This window comes from Gymnodraco acuticeps, unplaced genomic scaffold (genome assembly GCF_902827175.1).
Source record: "Gymnodraco acuticeps unplaced genomic scaffold, fGymAcu1.1, whole genome shotgun sequence".
NCBI lineage: Eukaryota > Metazoa > Chordata > Actinopteri > Perciformes > Bathydraconidae > Gymnodraco > Gymnodraco acuticeps.
In genome coordinates, this window is record NW_022990135.1 from 3,583,245 (window position 1) to 3,602,955 (window position 19,711).

General features: G+C 43.1%; 1 protein-coding gene and 1 long non-coding RNA gene across 3 annotated transcripts; one reads left to right on the top strand and one right to left on the bottom strand.

Moving 5' to 3' along the window:
- Positions 1 to 518: 518 nt before the first annotated feature.
- abcb11b (ATP-binding cassette, sub-family B (MDR/TAP), member 11b) lies at positions 519 to 18,246 on the bottom strand. Of its 2 annotated transcripts, none has more exons than XM_034217047.1 (29): positions 18,032 to 18,246; positions 17,638 to 17,720; positions 17,166 to 17,184; positions 14,564 to 14,590; positions 14,438 to 14,489; positions 14,094 to 14,350; positions 13,895 to 13,982; positions 12,917 to 13,050; positions 12,664 to 12,835; positions 12,317 to 12,441; positions 12,060 to 12,234; positions 11,475 to 11,588; positions 11,269 to 11,379; positions 11,059 to 11,184; positions 10,267 to 10,470; positions 10,010 to 10,180; positions 9,391 to 9,592; positions 9,240 to 9,309; positions 8,794 to 8,914; positions 8,429 to 8,596; positions 7,861 to 7,965; positions 7,415 to 7,576; positions 7,118 to 7,321; positions 6,206 to 6,447; positions 5,605 to 5,761; positions 4,992 to 5,189; positions 3,673 to 3,879; positions 2,272 to 2,418; positions 519 to 1,847 (listed from the first exon to the last, which is right to left on the bottom strand). In XM_034217047.1, exons 2-29 carry the CDS (start codon positions 17,708 to 17,710, stop codon positions 1,647 to 1,649), a joined length of 4,032 nt encoding a protein of 1,343 aa, XP_034072938.1. In that variant the 5' UTR covers positions 17,711 to 17,720; positions 18,032 to 18,246; the 3' UTR covers positions 519 to 1,646. The 2 variants fall into 2 exon arrangements, with proteins under 2 accessions (XP_034072938.1, XP_034072939.1); XM_034217048.1 differs by having other exon boundaries at positions 18,036 to 18,210.
- LOC117546708 lies at positions 2,303 to 14,957 on the top strand. Its single transcript, XR_004569065.1, has 4 exons — positions 2,303 to 2,441; positions 3,610 to 5,783; positions 11,486 to 11,599; positions 14,204 to 14,957. It is a non-coding gene; the product is annotated as an uncharacterized LOC117546708 (long non-coding RNA).
- Positions 18,247 to 19,711: the final 1,465 nt, after the last annotated feature.

A 19,711-nucleotide genomic window follows, 5' to 3' on the forward strand; every position in this document is an offset into this window, starting at 1 on the left:
TGTCATTGAATGCCCCACAGCCGGCTACTGTCGGCATTGAAAGACTGATTGCAACTCTCTTGTTGCACCTGTTAAGGCGGGAAAAACCGGTCGATCTTATTGGTCCATTGATTTCAGAGGCCTCAATTTATCACCAGCATAGCTCCGCCCACCTCCAACCTTGGGTCTAATTAGCTTTACTGGAAACACCTGTGTGGTGTGTAAAAATACACTAAAACCAATAACAGATAAACTATAGTTGGCTTACATGACCACAGGCAGGCTGTAAACATGACTGATGATATCTGACTTTACAACATGGTAAAATGGTAAAATAAACCTACCAAAAGAGCAATCTGTATTTCAGACATTGGATGCGTTCCAATACCGACACTATTTGCAATAGACAAGTGCCCACTTGAGAGAAGTAAATGCAAACAGTGCCCAGGTGCTTGTTAAAACAAATGAAAGCTTACTGAGAAGTGCTTCATTAATGAGGCCATTCTATATTTCACACAAATATGGCTCAGTCGGGCTCAGACAGTCTGATGGTTTTATTTCATTCACAAACAATACAAAAACATTGAAAACTGACTTCATTTGACATTGTGGGAAATACATATTCACTTTTTTTGCTGACAGTTGGATTGAAAGATAGATAAAACTAGCAGGTCATTAGCTTAGCTTAAAGACTGGAATCAGGCGGAAGAAGATGGCACTGTTCAACGTAGCATCTCTAAAAACTAAATACTATTACTGTGGATACGTGCTGTAGCCGGAACAGTGAGCTTTAAAGGTGCTGGTAAATAAATGATGTGTATCCCTGAGACAGCGACTGTCTAGCTGTTTCCCCATGATTCCCCTCTGTTCGATAACTAGTGGCTTGAACTAGTGTTGTGACAGCAGATTTGCAAGCTTTTTAAAAACCCTTGATCATTTCAAAGATATGTTAATATATTTGTGCTGTTAATGAAGCCTAGTCTGAACTGAAAGCTAATCTTTTTAATGTGTGCAAATGTATAAGGCTTCTGTCAAAGGGATGTGTGTCCTGGGTGTTAATTAAAACCGTAGCCCTTCTGATGAAAATGAATATAAATATACATTAATCCTTTATTAAGGTCCCATATGTTATATTTTGTGTATTTCTTAATGCTTGAAAGTATGTCTTTCGTCCAAAAACTATTCATGACATGTTATATTAAATATTTAATTATTTGTATCACTCTCAGCAAAAAGAGTAGATGTCTTTATTTCAGTAATAGTACAGTGAAGGATATCCATCAGTAGAGGTATAACTGTGTTGTCTTTGGCTTGAAATATATAAATAATATTCCAGCTAAATTAATTATTGATATAATTCATAATGCAACTCTATTAATATTGGTCATGAATCCAACTATATAGACACAAACCAAAGGACTGGTTTGGTGCAGTATACTGTGGGGAATTCTACAAATGTAATAGAAACAATTGCCAACATAGCAGGACAACATCGTCTTAAAATACTCCAAAATAGGGTTTGAGATTCATAAAATTGCTGTACACATAACAGAATCCCATCCCAAAAATAAATACTTCATTCCTTCCTTACATGTTCCCTGTCGGCCATAACACTGCTCCTAACATTTGTTTCTCTTTAGCCGATTGTCGACCGTTTCCCTGAGCAGTTAGCTGATTGGTGCTCCCGTGGTAACCAGCTTGTAGTAGGCTCCCTTCAGGGCCATGAGCTGGTCGTGCGCCCCCTTCTCGATCACGTAGCCCCGGGACATGACGGCGATGATGTCAGAGTTCTGGATGGTGGAGAGGCGATGTGCGATGACGATGCAGGTCCGACCTTCTCTGGCTTTGTCCAGCGCCTCTTGCACTGTCTGTCACGAAAACACAAACACGAGGCAGACTTCAGGCTCCCTGAGAGGCAGCAGACACCCTCCGTTTCCCCACACAGCAGAACCTCACAATTATAGCAATTTCACAATCATGCGTTGATTACTATCATTAAACTGTTCCAGAATATCAGCGTGCTGCAGAGGCCTCTTTGCTCCCCAGCATGCAGCAGCCATTTGAGCTAGAAAAGAAACGGAGCAGCCCCACAGACATCTTAACCGGAGGGCTGCTGTGAACTGTGAGCTGCGGGTGATAATAATAGAGAGGATGGATGATAATGATGTTAATGATAATAATAATTAAGTGTGTGCCCTGTGTGTTCTCTGAGCCTGAAGACTATCAAGCAGCTGCACTGTAGCATAGTGTGGATTGCACACATCGTGGTGCTCAGGGTGTAATGAAGCATACCTTCTCGCTCTCCGTATCCAGGGCAGAGGTGGCCTCGTCCAGCAGCAGGATCTTCGGGTCCCGTATGATCGCCCGGGCGATGGCGATGCGCTGCTTCTGACCGCGAGACAGCTGAGATCCCTGGGCTCCGACGTTTGTCTGGTATTTCTGAGGCCGGATGGAATAATATGGTGAGTCATATCCCCGTCTAATTGGTCTTTCTATTATTATTTTCCCATGCAAGTTCATACACAATCTACAATTTGATAAACAAAACATTTCTGTGAATATGATATGAATATAGCCTCTAAAATTGTCTAGCTTCCCCTAGGCCCTTTATGAAAGGAGCATTTTACAACTTACACTCAGACTTCATCACCTTTCCCTGTCACCTTGAACTGTTCACACTAAACATCCCGAGGCTGGTTGTAGCATGCCTAAAGGCCAAGTGAAGAAACTCGACACTCACTTCAACACCTAAAATACTCGACAAACAAGATCCTCACAAAATAATCTAATGGAACTTTATGAAGAACATTTACTTATATTTAAATAAAGACAAAAGACCATAAGGGGATTTACCATTAAAACTCCTAAGTAATTGTGTGGTCCTTAAATACGTCACTACCATACGGCAATACTCTGAAGACAATCCACTACAAATGTATTACATTTACAAAAATCAGAACTGTATGAACACTTAGCAAAGTCGCCCAGATCAGAACTGAATGTACCCGTTTCCATGTGATTTGTTCCTGAATCACAAATGCCTGCTGTGTGAGCCTGTGACCTGTTTACAATCAGTCAGCTGCTGCTGCTAATGAGCCTCGTTGCATTTTGGGAAAATACAATAATGAAAACCTTTTTAACAAGCTCCTGGTCAATCGCGAGTGCAGTCATTATGACAACTAATTGTTTCCAAAATGACTTTCTGCAGTCTTGATGAACTTGAAATATCCGAGCTGTCAGTTGAATTATCCGTCAAAAAAGGAAAAAAATGAATTATTTTAAATGCATTTCTAGAAACCCCATATTTGAACTCCTTCAAAATGTCACAGCCACAGCATTAAAACATCCTTTAACCCATAGACAAATCTGGAGACAGACGTAACTAAGCCATCATAACATTCATTTTGCAGATCAAGTTCTGCTTCGTGAAAATAGCTTAAGAGGAATCTATTAGCTGAAACATGTAGTGGCATTAAGGAGGACACTTGCTGCTCATTCACACATCACCCACACATGTCCCTCCTCAGCACCAGAGTATTTAAATACCAGCCTCTCTCACACCGCCATGTGCCACTTCATCTGTTCTGATCATGAGCTGTGCATGTGTGCCAACCTGTTTCCTGAACACAGACAGATAAACCTCATGATACCCTCCCATGGTCCAAACATTCCCGCACACAATGCCCACAGTACCTCAGGAAGCGCCATGACGAAGCTGTGGAGCTGGGCTTTCTTGGAGGCAGAGATGACCTCGTTCATGCTGATTTCCCGCGAGTTGTCGCCGTACTTGATGTTCTCTTCGATGCTGCAGTCGAACAGGATGGGCTCCTGGGACACGATGCCAATCTTAGAGCGCAGGAAGGGCACGCTGACACCCGTCGAGTCATGGCCATCTATCAGCTGCGGGAAGCCATTGATTTTACCATGAGGAGAAAGCAATATAATAACCAAAAGCTGGAAATACAATCCACTTAATGAGCCATCATTACACCATCTCTACTGTGATTGCTCTACTCGCTACCTAGAGGTAATTATGTCCTCCTCAAACATCAGGACCCACGTTTCCAAACCACTTCCAACTAAATTAAGCCAGTTGAATCTTGGCAGGGATCCGTACTAGCACAAAGACAAACCTCCATCTTTTTGTTATTTTAACCAGCACAAAGTCAGGATACAAGATCAAATGAATAGAAGTCAGATATACTTCCCTGAATGTTAAGCAATCCTTCTTTGACATTGAAAAATGTCAGATCTTTACCTCCCAGCGACACTCAAATAAACCTCATGAGTGTAAATAATTGAAAGCAGACTATACATGACTTATTAATCTCACAATGAGAGATCTGACATTTTGATAAAGGTCAGCATCTGCTGTGACAATATAATGTGTCAGACCTTTTGTTTGTACTTTCCATGTTGAAAAAGGCTAAGTATTCCCCAGTATCCTGTGCAGGGCCTCTTGGGGCAGAAGAAGTTAAAACGCAACACTGACACTATTATCTCCTTATAAAGCTAATGTAGCTATTGTGGCTAATATAGCTAATGTGGCAGTTGTCTATTTACCCATTCAGAAGATGTGTTGCAACATTAGCATTCATTTAGGGTTCCGTTTGAATTAACTTGACAAATTGAAGTCCAATATCCACTCCCTTTTAGCTGGAATGTTGCTCAGTATCAGTTGGGAAATCTAATGAAAAGTCAACTCATCAATGTCATTATAGAAAAGTCAATACAATTTGCATGCCTCCTGATGCAATTAAAAAAATTAACTACCCTGTATGTATTTAATTGATTAGTTAAATAATATTGTATCTGGATGAGTTGGAGCTCATTTGAATTACTGTTGGCTTGTTAAATTAGGAAAATTAACCAGATATTATAGGCTGAAGAATAAATGTAGTGGTGTAATGTTCTATATGTTGTGAAGTAGGAGTATCTCAGATTGTCCAGTTAGAATAAAGCTATTCATAGTCCACTGACAGTATATACAGTATGCCTCGCCGTGCCCTCACCACTCGGCCGTGGTCCGGGTCGTAGAACCTCTCCAGCAGCTGGACGCTGGTGCTCTTCCCACAGCCGCTGCTGCCCACGAAGGCCAGCGTCTGGCCCGGCTTCACCGACACATTCAGCCCATTCAGGACCTGAATGTCTGGCCTGGTGGGGTAGGTGAACTTACAGTCAATGAACTCAATGTTCCCCTGGAAGTTATCCTGAAAACACAGCAGGGGGGGGGGGGGGAGAACAGGAAAAAGAGAGCAAAGGTTAGGGTAGGTTTCTCTGTGTGTTAGGGTGCCATCTCCTGTTCGCAAAAGGCAGATAACACTCCCAATGTATTGAAATTAATTGAATTATTAAAAATGTTTATTCAATATTCCTAACAAGTACTGGTACCGGAATTTTGAGGAAACCTTTTTTTCTTTATATATATTATATGTGATAAAAGGACCTACAATCCATACTTGTCTTTTCACACGTTTTTAATGACTGATGTAAAATGAATAGGCAAAGCAATAAAAGAATAATAAATTAGACTTTTCACCACAGAAGAGCAATCATTTCTTTATATACTCAGCGTGCAATGTGTCAGAACAGCACATACACGAAGCATAACATATGCCCTCATACCCATTTATCTCCCTTATCGCTGTAGACGCTGATCTGAGGCACGCGGTCCAGCAGCTGGAAGAAACGAGCCGCTGAGATCTTGGCCTTGGCGTAGTCCGGTGTGTAAGACGAGGCTCGACCGAGGGCTGTGCCACTGGTGACGATGGCTGAGATGACCCTGACCAAGAAACCAACACAATGTAAGTTATCGATTCATATTTGTGTACATCCACAAGATCGTTCTCCTGGAACAATGGATTTTTGTTCAGCACGCCTTAGCGTATTTCTGTAAGAAAATGTGTTCCCAACTGGGCAAATTGAGAACAACTCAGAATCCACTATCAATGTATAGTTTAAACACTTTGAGAAATATTAAGTGTCCATGCTGTCCACATTACGATCTCACACTCTTGAACATACCAAAGGAAAATCAACTCCCTAACGTGGAGAATGGAACCATACAAGAAGCATGTGAAGAGTTCTGTCCTCTCCAAGTACTCTACTTATTCTTAATAAATGAATGTTTCAGTAATAGCTATTTCTGTATTTACATTTTGTAGTTGCCTCTTCATAGTCGTTTTTGTAAATCCCAGTGAATACCAGGGAAGCTTTCTCCTCTCACCTGAACACCAAGCTGAAATGGAGCCCCTCCTGTCGCACCAAGTAACCTCCGAACCTATAGGAGGCGGAGTTGGTTAGGAACACGACGCACTGTGAGAAGCCGTAGCAGGCTCCGTACACCTTGGCTTTCTTCAGGGCCGCTTCGTACGGAGCGTGTAGCTGCGCCGCGTACAGCTCCACAAAAGTACTCTCTTTCCCCAGGCCGGCGATGGTGCGGATGTTGTTCAATGCCTCGCCGGAAATCTGCACATTTAGAACTGGGATTGAATAGTATGCAAAAAAACAGGCATAGAGAAACTGTTCCTAATTCTTATGTGTTTTTAATGTGTGAAGGGGATATAGATAACACATTAACACCTATCCTTATCTACATACTATTTAATGCTGACACAGCAAACTCATTTCCCCCGATAGGGATCATTAAACTTTAATCTAATCCACTTTATTCGGATGCTTTGATTTTACTGCATCGATATGAGAAGGTATAAAAGAAGTTCACAGCAAATTGATGTTGCCTTTAATTGTGAACTTCCTTGCTCTGGCTTTATTTTGCTTACGGTTTTATCCGCTGTGTTGTGTGTACCATGAGAGGATTTTAAACCTGGGTGGCCACAGTAGATATTCAGTCTGACAGTGCTAGCTCCCTCCAAGCCTAACCTCACAATTTCAAGGATCTGACCTCATCTGCTGGGATGTAGATCTACTCCTAAAAAACTGAAACCGTGAGCATAAAATAGACATTGTTGTTAAGCTGCCTCTTATCTGCTGTCAGTAGCTGCTGTGACTCCACCTGAAAGCTTATCAGGAATATTAAGATGATGCCTTCGACAAGTCCATAAATATCAGAATCCTGGACGCTGATAAATTCCCAAAAGACGGGTGAAAATAGCTTTGTCGCAGTCTGAAGTCTGACCTGTCCGGCGATCTCCATCGCCTGCTTGTCCTGCTTGGCGAACACCGTTAGCATCCTAGCCTGGAATGCCCCTGACAGGGCGATGAAGGGCAGGAAGCACAGGATGAGCATCGTGAGCTTCCAGCTGAAGTAGAAGGACATGAGGATGGCCACGCCAATGTTTGTCAGAGAGTTCACGATCATGCCGATCTGCGAGCCTGTGGCCTTCGAGGAGAAGTGGAAAAGAAGCATAATTTTACCGTACAATGTGATGATTCTCTCTTTTCTAAATCCATTTATACTGAGTCTTTAACTCACTCCTTGAACTTGAGAGGCATCAGTGGCAAGGCGCGTGGTCAGAGCTCCGGGGCTGTTCTTGTGATCATCAAACCAGCCCACCTCTTGACCCAGCATGGCTTGGAAGCCCAGACGACGTAGCCTGCGGGTCAGCAGCTCTCCAGACTTGGAGAAAGCATAGGCCTGGACACGCACAAACACACAAACAGGAAGATATGAAATCCCAGAACTATGATCTTCAGCATAATGTCATATTACATATCTGCCATCCCTCTAATCCATGGGTGTGATGGATCAATCATGGACTCTGCAGGGAGTAGGACAACCTTTTTAAGCCAGATAAGGTATTCATTTGACACAATACAACAGATCTTTTGTGACTTTCCCTCAACCTTGAACACACTGGGGGTGAAAGCAGTGGGAGCACTAAAGTAAATCAGTCTTTCAGAAGCAGACTGCTACTCTACCTGCAGTATCTGGGTGAAGAAAGAGACCACGCCGACCATGACAAAGAATACACAGATACCATTGATCTCCTTTCTCTGAGCCACAGTATCCGTCAGGGAGAATGTCTGCGCGCACACACACACACACACACATACACACACACACACACACACACACACACACACACACACACGAGTAAAAAGACATGTTAGACAAAGACACTTTTTTTTGTTGTAGAAAAACCTGTAAAGGTTCAGTGTAAAGGCCAGTTGCACTCGTTTTAGACAGGTTCCAAACTAAATCAGTTAAATTAAGTCATCATTGCAAGTTCAATTACAACTTTTAGACCCTAATTATTTAAATAAGGTTTATAAAAGTGTGTGTAGGCTACTGGGTGGTTGATTTAGCTGATTTACAGACATCTCTTTCCCAATGTAAGTGAATGGGAATAGGAGTGGGAGTATTTTAGGCTGAAATGACGTCACGGAAATACACAGAACGAGGCAGATCTGGTGTTCTGTCATTACATTTTTGGGGAATTGGCTTGATTTTTGTATTTTAGAAATCCTGAAACAACTTAAGCCTCACCGCCAGGATTTGACTGAACAGGAGAGAGTACACCGGGTTCACTCCTCCGTTTATGGCAGCCCCAAAGGATCCAAAAAGCATATAAGGCCACTCGGGTGCGTTGTACTTCAGGATCCTGGCAACAGGAGCAGGCTCCACAAATTCCTCCTCCTCTTCTGCGATGTCCTCCTGAGCACAGACAAATGCACACCAGCAGGCAGCCAAATAAATACTACTATTCTGAGGGTAGATACAGACAAAAAGCAAATGGCAGAAACATTTCAAACAACAAGTGTTGCACTCCAACGGTATGTCATTATGTTTGACCTGCTCGAACCACCCACATGTAAAATTGGATGCAAACACTCCTACACACACACACACACCTTGGATTTGTCTGGCTGTGACACAGCGTAGGCTCTGGGGCCAAGCTCTCCAGCGATGGAAACGGAAGACTCTGGGATCAGATTGGACAGCTGCGATCGAGAACGCTGGCGGATAGAGGCTCTGTACAAAGCAAAATACCTATCTTCAGCCATCATTTCTATACACATGAATATTCACAGGGATACATTGCTGCTTGTTGTTCTGCTTTCTCTAAATACCGGGTGCTCATAACTCTGCTGTGGTAAGTGGCTAGTTGTCATGATAATAGCTAAATGCTGCAATTGTCCAAGGAAGAGGATAATTAAGTAAATGAAGGTGTCAGTTTCTGCCATGACAAACCTCATTTTCCGCCTTAAATGACTAGTGTAATAATCCTATTTAGATGCACAGTCACGACCATGGAAGTGGATATTACAGTGTAGAGCATGATGGGAATGAATAATACCTCAAGCTGGCCCGGTAGCTGCCTGCTCTGGACAGATTCAGCTTCTCTGGTACTTCATCCTCGACAACCACTAATGTAAGAGATCCAACAAAGGGTGATCACAATCAGGAGATCCTTTTTGTTTTAAAAAAAAAAATCTTTCTGGACCTACTTTGTCGAGCCTTCTCATTCAGAGCCTTGTCCCCTTGGCTCTGCAGGGTGACCAGAGTGAAGTAGATCCCCTTCCTCTCCAGCAGCTCATTGTGTTTGCCACTCTCCACAGCCCGGCCGTGCTCAAAGCCCACGATCACATCAGCGTTCTTTATGGTGGACAGCCGGTGAGCGATGGTGATGGTGGTGCGACCCGTACGTACCTGAGATCAAATCCAACATATTTCAATCTGTTTAATAGTCCAGATTTTTGCCGGAGATAATCTGATTGTGATAAAGAGTAGGACCTCTACCTTTTAACCCCAAAATGGTCAATTATTATTGTTTGAAATGTGGCTGTATTTTGTTATGCAAAATGACCTTGTCTATCCATTCCTGTATTTTGAAGGATGTTCACAATGTGGTCGGTTTACACATGGTTTGTGCTTTGATAAGCTCAAGCTTATATGAAGAGTTTTTTTTCAACTGTGCCTTGTAAGTCTGACAATGCTACAGCAGTGCTAAATCAGTAAATGGTGTTATTGGCTCATATTTTTGGAACATTCTCTAAGAAGTATAAACCTTAATTTCATTCAAACCAGAGATGAAACCTGAAGCTAATCGAGTAGAACTTGACTTACTTTATCCAAAGCTTCTTGAACTGTAGCCTCGCTCTCGTTGTCGAGGGCAGAGGTTGCCATGTCCAGCAGCAGGATCCGAGGCTTCCTGACCAGAGCTCGAGCGATGGCAATACGCTGCTTCTGACCGCCGCTCATCTGACCTCCACCCGCTCCGACCAAGGTGTCAAATTTCTGCCAGATTGTAAAAAGTGAAACTTGTCAGGCGGACATTTTAAAAACTTTTTAGTGAAAGTATTTGTATGAGATCATGTGAGAACCTGTGGCAGGTCCATGATGAAGTTGTATGCGTTGGCCTGTTTGGCAGCACCGATGACGTCCTCCATGGGGACGTCGGGCCGGCCGTAGCGTATGTTCTCTGCGATGGTAGTGGCGAACAGCACGGGCTCCTGCTCCACGATGCCGATCAGCGAGCGCAGCCATTGGATGTTCAGCCCTCTAATGTCATGCCCGTCCAGGGTCACCTGAGGTGGAGGGCACAGAGAGCTGATATTGCTAAAAAATTGATGGATGGAGTTATTAAAGCTGCTATAATGTGTTTTTTGCCACAATGCTACTCCCAAATGAAGGTCTAAGCATAACCTTTGTGGTACTGTAAATGGCTTTTTACTCCTCTAAAATCTGTAAGGAGTAGGGTGTGCAAAGACCTTTTCTAGTAAAAGTGAAAAATGAGGCTGTTAGGATCCATTGGCTGAATAATGGAACAGAATATCATGTTCTTCTATTACCCTCAGGGGGTGGTTATTTTTGAATGGACTAGAATAACACTTAAAAGGAAGGAGCTTGTGTGTGTGTGTGTGTGGTGTGTGTGTGTGTGTGTGTGTGTGTGTGTGTGTGTGTGTGTGTGTGTGTGTGTGTGTGTGTGTGTGTGTGTGTGATGTGTGTGTGTGTGTGTGTGTGTGTGTGTGTGTGTGTGTGTGTGTGTGTGTGTGTGTGTGTGTGTGTGTGTGTGTGTGTGTGTGTGTGTGTGTGTGTGTGTGTGTGTGTGTGATGACAAAAGCACTGATAGAAGAATCACCTGTGTGTTACATTAGTACAGCTGTCAAACCCACCATGCCCTCTTTAGGGTCGTAGAAGCGCTGGATGAGCTGAATAGCCGTGCTTTTACCGGCTCCACTCGGACCCACAAAGGCTGTGGTCTCCGCCGACTTCACTGCAACACTGAGCTGGTCCAGGATCTGCGTACAGATCACACGATCACAGAAAATGTATTTTTTCTAAAAACCTAATTCTACCCTCAGTTATATGATAATGAGGAATACCTTGACATCCGGTCTGGAGGGGTAGTTGAAGGTCACATTGTGAAACTCAATATCTCCTTTCACCTTTTCCAGCTTATATCCAGCCTCAGAGAGACAATCAATCTCCGGTTCCTGTCAGCGACACATACAAAAAAGAAGTGACTTCCCTGTGAAAATACCTTGTCATTATATATATCTTGCACAATTTTAACAACAAGCTTTCTCACTCTCTCAATAGTCTCAAAGATGATGGTGGCAGCTCCACGTCCTGAAGCAAAAGCCTCCAGGCACGGGGAGGCCTGTCCCAGATTCAGGGCTGCTATCAGAACACCAAAGAACACCTGGAAGAAAGGTCAGCACATTAAAGCTCAACTAAATTACTCCATTGGTCACATGAAAACTGTAAAATGTTGTATGTAATTGTTTTTTCTGAGGTTTTGTCCATGGAAAAGCAAAGAAGAAACCCAAACATTAAAAGCAAAAAAAATGCTTTCATTAAAGGACCATAATCAGCATATTAGTTCATAAACATTATATATAATTTTAATTTCTCAACTTAGCCTTTCAAATCTAATTAGGAGTTACTTGAACTGACCTTTGATTTACTAGCAGTTCAATTCTTGTTCCCTGGATTTTGTGCATTTAATTTGAACTTATACCAAAATGAAAATCTGAATTCTGCTAATGGCCGAGTAAGATTTTCCCATACACGTAAATTTGACATGTAAACATTTTAATTAAAAAATAAATATCTTAAAAACAATTAAATCGTGATTTCCCCAGTGCTGCTCTGTCAGTTCTGGTTGTGATACCTGCAGTAGTGTTCCTGGTGTGTATTCTTCGGTGTCCAACACGAGGCTGGAGCCATACCAAAAGGCCAGCCCATAGCACAGAAATATGATCAGCCACATGTATCCAGTGAAGAACCCCATGATCAGACCCTTCCTGATGCCCCAGCGCTGCGCTGAGATCAGGTTCCTGTCGTACCTGTACAGCAGGAGAGATCACTTCAGCTGCATGTATAGATTTATAGGACAAAGTAAATTAACTTTCATCTGGAAAATCTTACCTCTGCACCTCCTTTGCCTCCCCACCAAAAGCAGCCACAGTCCTGATGGAGGTGAGGACCTCGTCTGCTACAGCTCCAGCTTTAGCGTAGGCCTGAAGCTCCATCCCCGTTAGCTTAGCTACAAACTAAAGGAAAAACACAGGGACGCATAGTTAATGGGTGAGAGGAAATTAGTGAGTCAAGGCAATTAAATGAAACAAGTAAAGACGGTTCTAGTCCACAACTCAAGTCAATGGAAGTGAAGCTGGGTCGTCAAGTCAAGAGAAGTCAAGTCAAGTCGACAAATAAAGACCAAGTCCATTCATTAGGTCAAGTCGCCAAGTCAATTTCAACAAGTCAGATCTTACCAGGGCCATGAGACCTGCTCCAACACCGATCAGTGGGCTCGCTGCCACAATAACTAGCGTTAACTTCCATCCCTTCACAAAGCCAACGCAGAAGCCACACACAAAGGTGGTGAAGCGCTGAAGGAAGATGGCGACTTGATCTGCAATGGCATCGTTGATCTTGTTGATGTCACTGTATGAGATGTATAACAACAGGTCAACAAAAAAACAAAACTCCATGAGATAGAAATCATGCCGTCACTGTCCCACTCACTCTGACATGCGGGTGTTGAGCTCCCCCACAGAGGTGCAGTCGAACCAGCCGATCTCCATCCTCATCACCTGTCTGAAGTACAGGTTCCTGATGAGCTGGATCTGCCTGGCAGCCGACCTCACCCACAGGGAGATCTATTGGAAAGAAAAGACAAACGATAGATTGTGAAAAACAGCAGGAACACAGGAAGGTATAAGAACTCTTGACCTCTTTTTTGACGGTTAAAGGGGAATTCTACATACAACTCGGCCTAAAAAACAGTCCTGTGGCTCTAAAGGAGCTCAAGTCGGACAGAATAACTCTGATGATGTCATAATGATGGCTCCAGGGTCTTGGCTTATGATTGGAAGCTACATTTTGGAAAAAGTCTGCATTTCATGTGGATTTGAAAAAATGTGGGCATGCTGGGTCAAATGTGGACAAGCTTCTATGGAGTTGCATTATGGGAAATGTTGTATCTAGCCTTTCTAACCCATACTAGGGACTAAAATCAGGATATTTCCAACCATCCTCAATGTAAACCTAGTATTTTTAAGTAAAATAAGTCCCTATACTGCAAAAATATATAAACCAATTAATGTATATGCTAAGAATTCTTGTTTTCCAGTCTGTCTGGTTATACGGTGTGACCATCTGTGTTGAATGCAGCACTGAGATCCAATATACTAAGACATTTATGAAAACAATTGTGATTGTTACTTAATGAGGTGTTTGGATTGTTAAGAAAGGCATAATAACTGAAGGGACTTTGGGAAACAGCTTCAGAGAATGATTTTCTGCTGAAATGCCAAGCAATTTTAAGAGAAAAGCTTGTAGGCATATCATCAAGGCAGCATGGAGCTATTCAGAGGGTTTACAGTTGATAGGATCAAGCTGTGCCATGCTGACTGAGTTTGTTTTTAAGTGCAAGGGTGACACAGACTAATCTCATTTTAGATTTGTCTCCTTGTATGAAAACAATGACAGTTTAAGACCAACCTGAAAGTATCCCAGCACGAACACCGCTGCTCCAATTCCAACGTAATACAAGGCAAAATTGGTCATCTCATATTCAATGTCGAGAATCCTGAAAGAAAGCATAAATGAGTGAATCATATATGAAGACAACAAATGATATACTTAACGATGGATCTTAACATATTATTATCACATTGCTGGCTATTTTCAACCTACTTACCCACATGGGATTGTTTTATTGTTCATTATAGCCCATTCTGACTGGTTCATGCCAGTGTGGTTCTTCCACTGGATGGTGTTGTTCACACACTCCTTCCTCTCGTCTTTCAGCTCGTTGAGCTCAACGTCGTATTCTATGAAGGTGTCGGTGAGCAGGCCGAACACCAGCAGCATGAGGGGCTGCGCCGAGCCGTGCAGCACCGCGCAGACGCTCCCCATCACCATCATCAGCACCTCGTTGCAGCTGGCGTAACGGAACTGGACAAGAAGGTGAGCACAACACTGGCATCAGCTCCATGGAGACGGATTACAACGTATTAAAAAGCTAAAGAAAGAGTATTTTACCAGCTGAAAGAAGCCGACCCGTATCGCCGGTTGCTCCTCCTTTCCATCATCTCTGTTGGAATAAAAGAATAGGTTTTATTATATAAGGTGAATGTATCCAAGGCCTCTATTGCTGTCTTTACTCACTTATCAGCCTTGGAAGTTGTGTTGTTCCTGCAAAGTAAAACACAGAACATACAGTTAGCCGCTTAAAGGGGCCCTATTTCAGGTTCATATCAGTATGTAGTGTCTCTACTGGGACATGTCTCCATGCTTTAATGTTCTAAACGCGCTTTATCACCTCTTTTCACCCTCTGTCTGAAACCAGAGCCCAGCCTGCTCTGTGTTTAATGTTAGGTTTACAAATGCAAATGAGGCATTAATCAGTACTTGCCTAGGGTACAAGTTGGAAATGCATGGATTAATCCAGGATGATAGATGGACAACTATTTCTACTTTCTAGGTTAATGGATCATGAGTTAACCATGGTGGATTCACTGTTACCTCTGTCACACTTCCTGAAGTTCACTGACACGTTTTAGATCCCAATGTTTCTATCAAGCCTCTGCATACACGCGCCGGCTGTCAGTAAGAATCAGAGGAGATTCTAAGACTTTACTGATGTTTTTAAGGCACATAAAGCCCCTAGCTACATCAATGACCTTTTGTCTTTTTAGAAAGCAGAAAGCAGCATTACATCCTTAGGCAAGGCCCTTTTTGTTTTTTGTTTGTTTTCCACGTGCCAGGTTCAACACTAAAGGTGAGTGCGCTTTCTCTTCCAGGAACAGAATGCCGGAGGAGATAAGGCCTGCACAATCAGTCTCGTGTCTTTGATCCCTTCTTATGCTTATATGTCAATCACTTCCTATGGATTGCCACATCACTGAGAGTTCTTCATTTTTAGCACATACTCTAAGTTTAATGTGTTTAGTTGTCCCTGTTAACCTCACATTACTTTTTATTTTATTTTGTTGTATGGAACGCACATTTTAAACTTAGTTTTTGAAAAGTGCCATTCAAATCTAAACTACTAATAGTTAAACTTATATTATTATTTGTTTGCCGACCCTTGCCTAAAGTACGCTTTCCCATTCTCCTGCTTCCTTTATATGGTTTGTTTATCTCTGCGGCTTTCACACCAGCGCTTTTCCCTTTCTAGCTCCGAGCTAGAGCTTTTCTGGTTCAGCTCCGGTTTCCCTTTTCTGCTCCCGCTCTGTTCACACCGCCCAGCGCCCGACTGGTGCTGCCGCTGCTGCGTCATGACGTCACCGTTTACATCGCTGATTTGCTCCCCAACGGTGTTACGGCGCTCACAACAACAACAACTGCGTCGGGTCGATGATCGTGTTGCTTTTAATCACACGAAGCCAGATTAAATTGAATAACGACTTCTCCAACCTTATACTTTTCTCCAGGGTGCCGTGGTTCATTGTTTATTAATGTGTTTCTGCAGCATTTACCGACCGCTGCAGTGTTGGCTGCTCTTCCACGGGAGTTTATTCTCCTCCGTTAGCTCCCGGTTAGCTCACATTGCAGCGGCCGCTCTAAAGTATTCACTGTCCGACTCACACAAGCAGCTGATACATATCCCCAGTTCCCCTTAGCCTAAGTGAATGTGTGTCAGTCTGAATTGACGCTGTTTGGCATCACAACGCTGTTATGAAAGTTTCTCTGGTATAAAATGGGTGATGTTAGCATAGCAACCGAAGCTAAACTGACTACTTGCTATTGCTATCCTATTGTGGCATAAACCGTTTTCTACAGGCACATTTTACCGGCGTATTTTTATTATGATTCTACTTGTGATAGTTGGACACGACAACCTGTGCAGCCCATGTATTGATTCCATCCGATAGCTGCTATAATACAAAACAAAACGTCTGCCTCTCTCCACAATGATCAATAACAGTGAACGGATGGTCAAAGTAAGGTACACATAAGCAGAATCACACGAAGCCTGGTTAGTGTTGCCTGACTTTATAAAGTGTGTTTATAAGCACTACTGCTTGTAGGCAGGCATGACAGTCGACCCATGTTCAGGGGAGGTGGGTTTAGTTTCCTGCACGCCTAGACGTAAGAGAGACGTAAGCGACGCCACCTCTTAGCTCCGAAGCTCTTGCCTCTAGACCGACAATTTTTTGGAGCTGGAAGTGAACCGGATTCCGAAGCTAAGAGCCGGCGCCGCTGCGGTGTGAACAGGAAAAACCGGCGCTTTTCAGGCTCCAGCTCCGAGCCGGAGCTGAAAAAGCGCTGGTGTGAAAGGGGCATTTGAGTCCTCCCTTTGTTCCTTAAATGTGTCATCCATTGTGTTCAGTGGCCCTGAAAGCACAAGTCTCTGCAAATAAAGAATACAAAATAAACTCTAAATAGTCTTTAATTATACATCACCTAATCTGATCTTCGGTTTTATTTTTTCACAAAATGATAAATCACATATTAATCACCTGATTGATACATGATGAAAATGTCCTATCTTGCATTCAGTCATGATGTCGAATGCAAAGAATGCATTATTTACAACTGTGTTTGGACCCTAATTATTATTCTTTAATGATGCAGCAGTGCTGTTGACGACTCACTTCGACACGAGTGCAAGAGGTCATTGACCTCCAGAGAGATGTGTGTTTTCTAGGTACCACATTTATTGTGAAGCGCGTGACAAAAGTATACATCAAACATTAGGATTATTACTTTTATTCAATCATTTATAAATCATAAGAAATCCTAAAATAGTCCAAAGAATACGTACGCATAGGAGCCAGCTGATTCTGAAACAAAAGAATAAAATAAGCGTTTTTAAAAAATTGTATCTGTAGATGTATCTCGTATCCATCATTCTTTATTCAAATAAAATACGGAATTATTGTATTGATTTTGGGGCATTTCTACGGTGGACGACATGCAATTGCATTAAAACGGCCCAACAAAATGTCCATCAGGAGAACAAGCTGCAGTTTCTATGGCAATATAAAAATGGTGCCAAAACACATGCAAATAAAGACACATCTTCACCTACTCATCGAAACATACACAGCGTTTACTAAAAACGCTGCAAGAAGCTCAAAACACGACGGAAAGGTGATGCTCACTTATTTATTTGCATTGTTTTTGAAAGTGCAGCGCTTTTCTCCTAGTGGAAGTGTTTCAGGCCGCTGCAGCGCGTTTACATCTGTCGGCCACCGTTCATTTGCGTTCCATGAAGCATCTCCCTGTCATCTTACCTTCTTCTTCATAGCTGTTGTTCTCCTGTCCCAGTTTTTTAATGCTGTGCAATTTCACTGATCCAGACGGCATGATGGCTCATCTAGAAAAAGCAAATCCGAGGAGCCCAAAAACTGAATAATTTGATTTTAAGCAGACATCTGCTTTCAAGGGGAAAGAAAACTAGTTTCTAACAGCTTTATATTGTGGATAATGAATGACCATGTAATGTTTTCATTTTCATTGATTTGTATTCTATTTTCTAGCACACCTTACCTTGACTTTCTTTTACTCGCGTTCCGAAAACATTTACAAAGTTAATTCATTTAATTTGAACTTTAGAAGCAAACTAATTTAGTCCTGGTAAAATGTTTTGATTTTAACTGCTTTCACAAATAAGAAAAATAGACTCACCTACACGTTTCCTTTTGATGAGAAATCTATGTTTGTTATCCTTGATCGAAGCTAATCATGAGCTCTAACAAAAGGAGTCAAATCAAATCAAGTCGCAGCCTTCCTTCACTTTAGTCCAGACATCCAGTTGTTTGTCCTCCGGCTAGTTGTAGTCGCTTGTCACAACACACTGAGTCTTGGCTGGGACTCGCATGCTCTTATTGGACAGAGCTGGCAGCGGCTCAGGGTCAGAGTGTTTGGTTTGAGGGTAAGTGTCCTGTTGGTTCATGCGGCTCAAAAGGCTGATGACCCCGCTGTGCAAATATTTTACCTGCAGAGGCCCTGCACTGTTTCTGCATCCTCTGAACGTGACTGATGGACTCACACAGGGGAGGGCTTTAAGGGGGGAGCCAATGGATATCACTGTTACACATAAGACCAAGTTATCTGCTGCTTCAGGTGCAAATACGACAATTAGGCCCCATGCCAATTTGCATACATTTATAGAACAGGACACGAGGCCATGTTCAAAATTCTTGGTTAATTTGTGTGACATATCTCTCCATCAATCAGAAAATTCTGTCAACATCCGGTGAGTAAATACATGTTTGCTATGTTTTAAGGAATAACTTGTGATATAAATCAGATTATGAACAATATATGAACAAGGCACTCTATCAAAACCTTCAGAATATGGATAGAAATAAAACTAAAAGTGTGGTGTATGTACGAGCTACTGAAGTAGAGATTCTGTTAGGGCTGGGTCAAAAGTTCAGGACCTACAATGGCAGAGACCAGATGGATTCAATCTTTTAACAAAGTTTAATAAAGGAAAAAAGGAGCAATTAAAAAACAATCCACAAAATGAAGGATGAGGGATGTACCTTGAGAGCAGGAGGAAGGCTAAGGCGGACGACACTGGGATTTATGACACGTTCGATTGCATATGGACCAATATATCTTGGGGCCAACTTGCGCGACTCAATCTGGAGCGGCAGGTCACGAGCAGATAACAGACCCTTTGGCCGACCTGGTAGTCTGGAGCGTGGGTTCGGTGGCGATTTACCAGCCTCTGGTTACGGGCAGCAGTCCGGGTGAGGGCTGCTCGGGCTTCCCGCCAGACTCGGCGGGCACGACGGTGATGGGCCTGGACTGAGGGAACAGTCACTTCCGTCTCCTGGCTGGGGAACAATGGGGGCTGGAAGCCGTTAGAGACCATAAAAGGGGACATACCTGTGGCCGAACTGACCAGGGAGTTATGGGCGTATTCCACCCATGCCAAGTGCGAAGACCAGGAGGCGGGGAGGCGGGGAGATGGGCAGCGACACAACGTAAGGCTGCCTCCAGGTTCTGGTTGGCCCGCTCTGCCTGGCCGTTAGTTTGTGGATGGTAACCCGAGGAGAGACTTGCAGTGGCCCCCAGTGCCTGACAGAATGCCTTCCAAACCCGGGAAGCAAACTGGGGACCCCGATCTGAGACAATGTCGTGGGGAATGCCGTGAAGCCTAAAAACATGGGACACAAGGAGGTCTGCCGTCTCCAGAGCAGAGGGCAGCTTGGTCAGGGGGACATAATGGACAGACTTGGAGAAACGATCAACAATGGTGAGGATGGTTGTATTACCTTCTGACGGAGGAAGTCCTGTAACGAAATCCACAGCAATGTGCGACCAAGGGCGGTTAGGTATGGGTAAAGGGCGTAG

Excerpts from the sequence above, each read along its gene's own strand:
- abcb11b (XM_034217047.1), bottom strand. The coding sequence starts at position 17,710 with ATGCCGTCTGGATCAGTGAAATTGCACAGCATTAAAAAACTGGGACAG. Across the intron at positions 11,589-12,059 it reads CACCAGGAACACTACTGCAG|GTGTTCTTTGGTGTTCTGAT; the intron begins GTATCACAACCA and ends CCTTTCTTCCAG. Across the intron at positions 10,471-11,058 it reads ACGACCCTAAAGAGGGCATG|GTGACCCTGGACGGGCATGA; the intron begins GTGGGTTTGACA and ends CCTCCACCTCAG.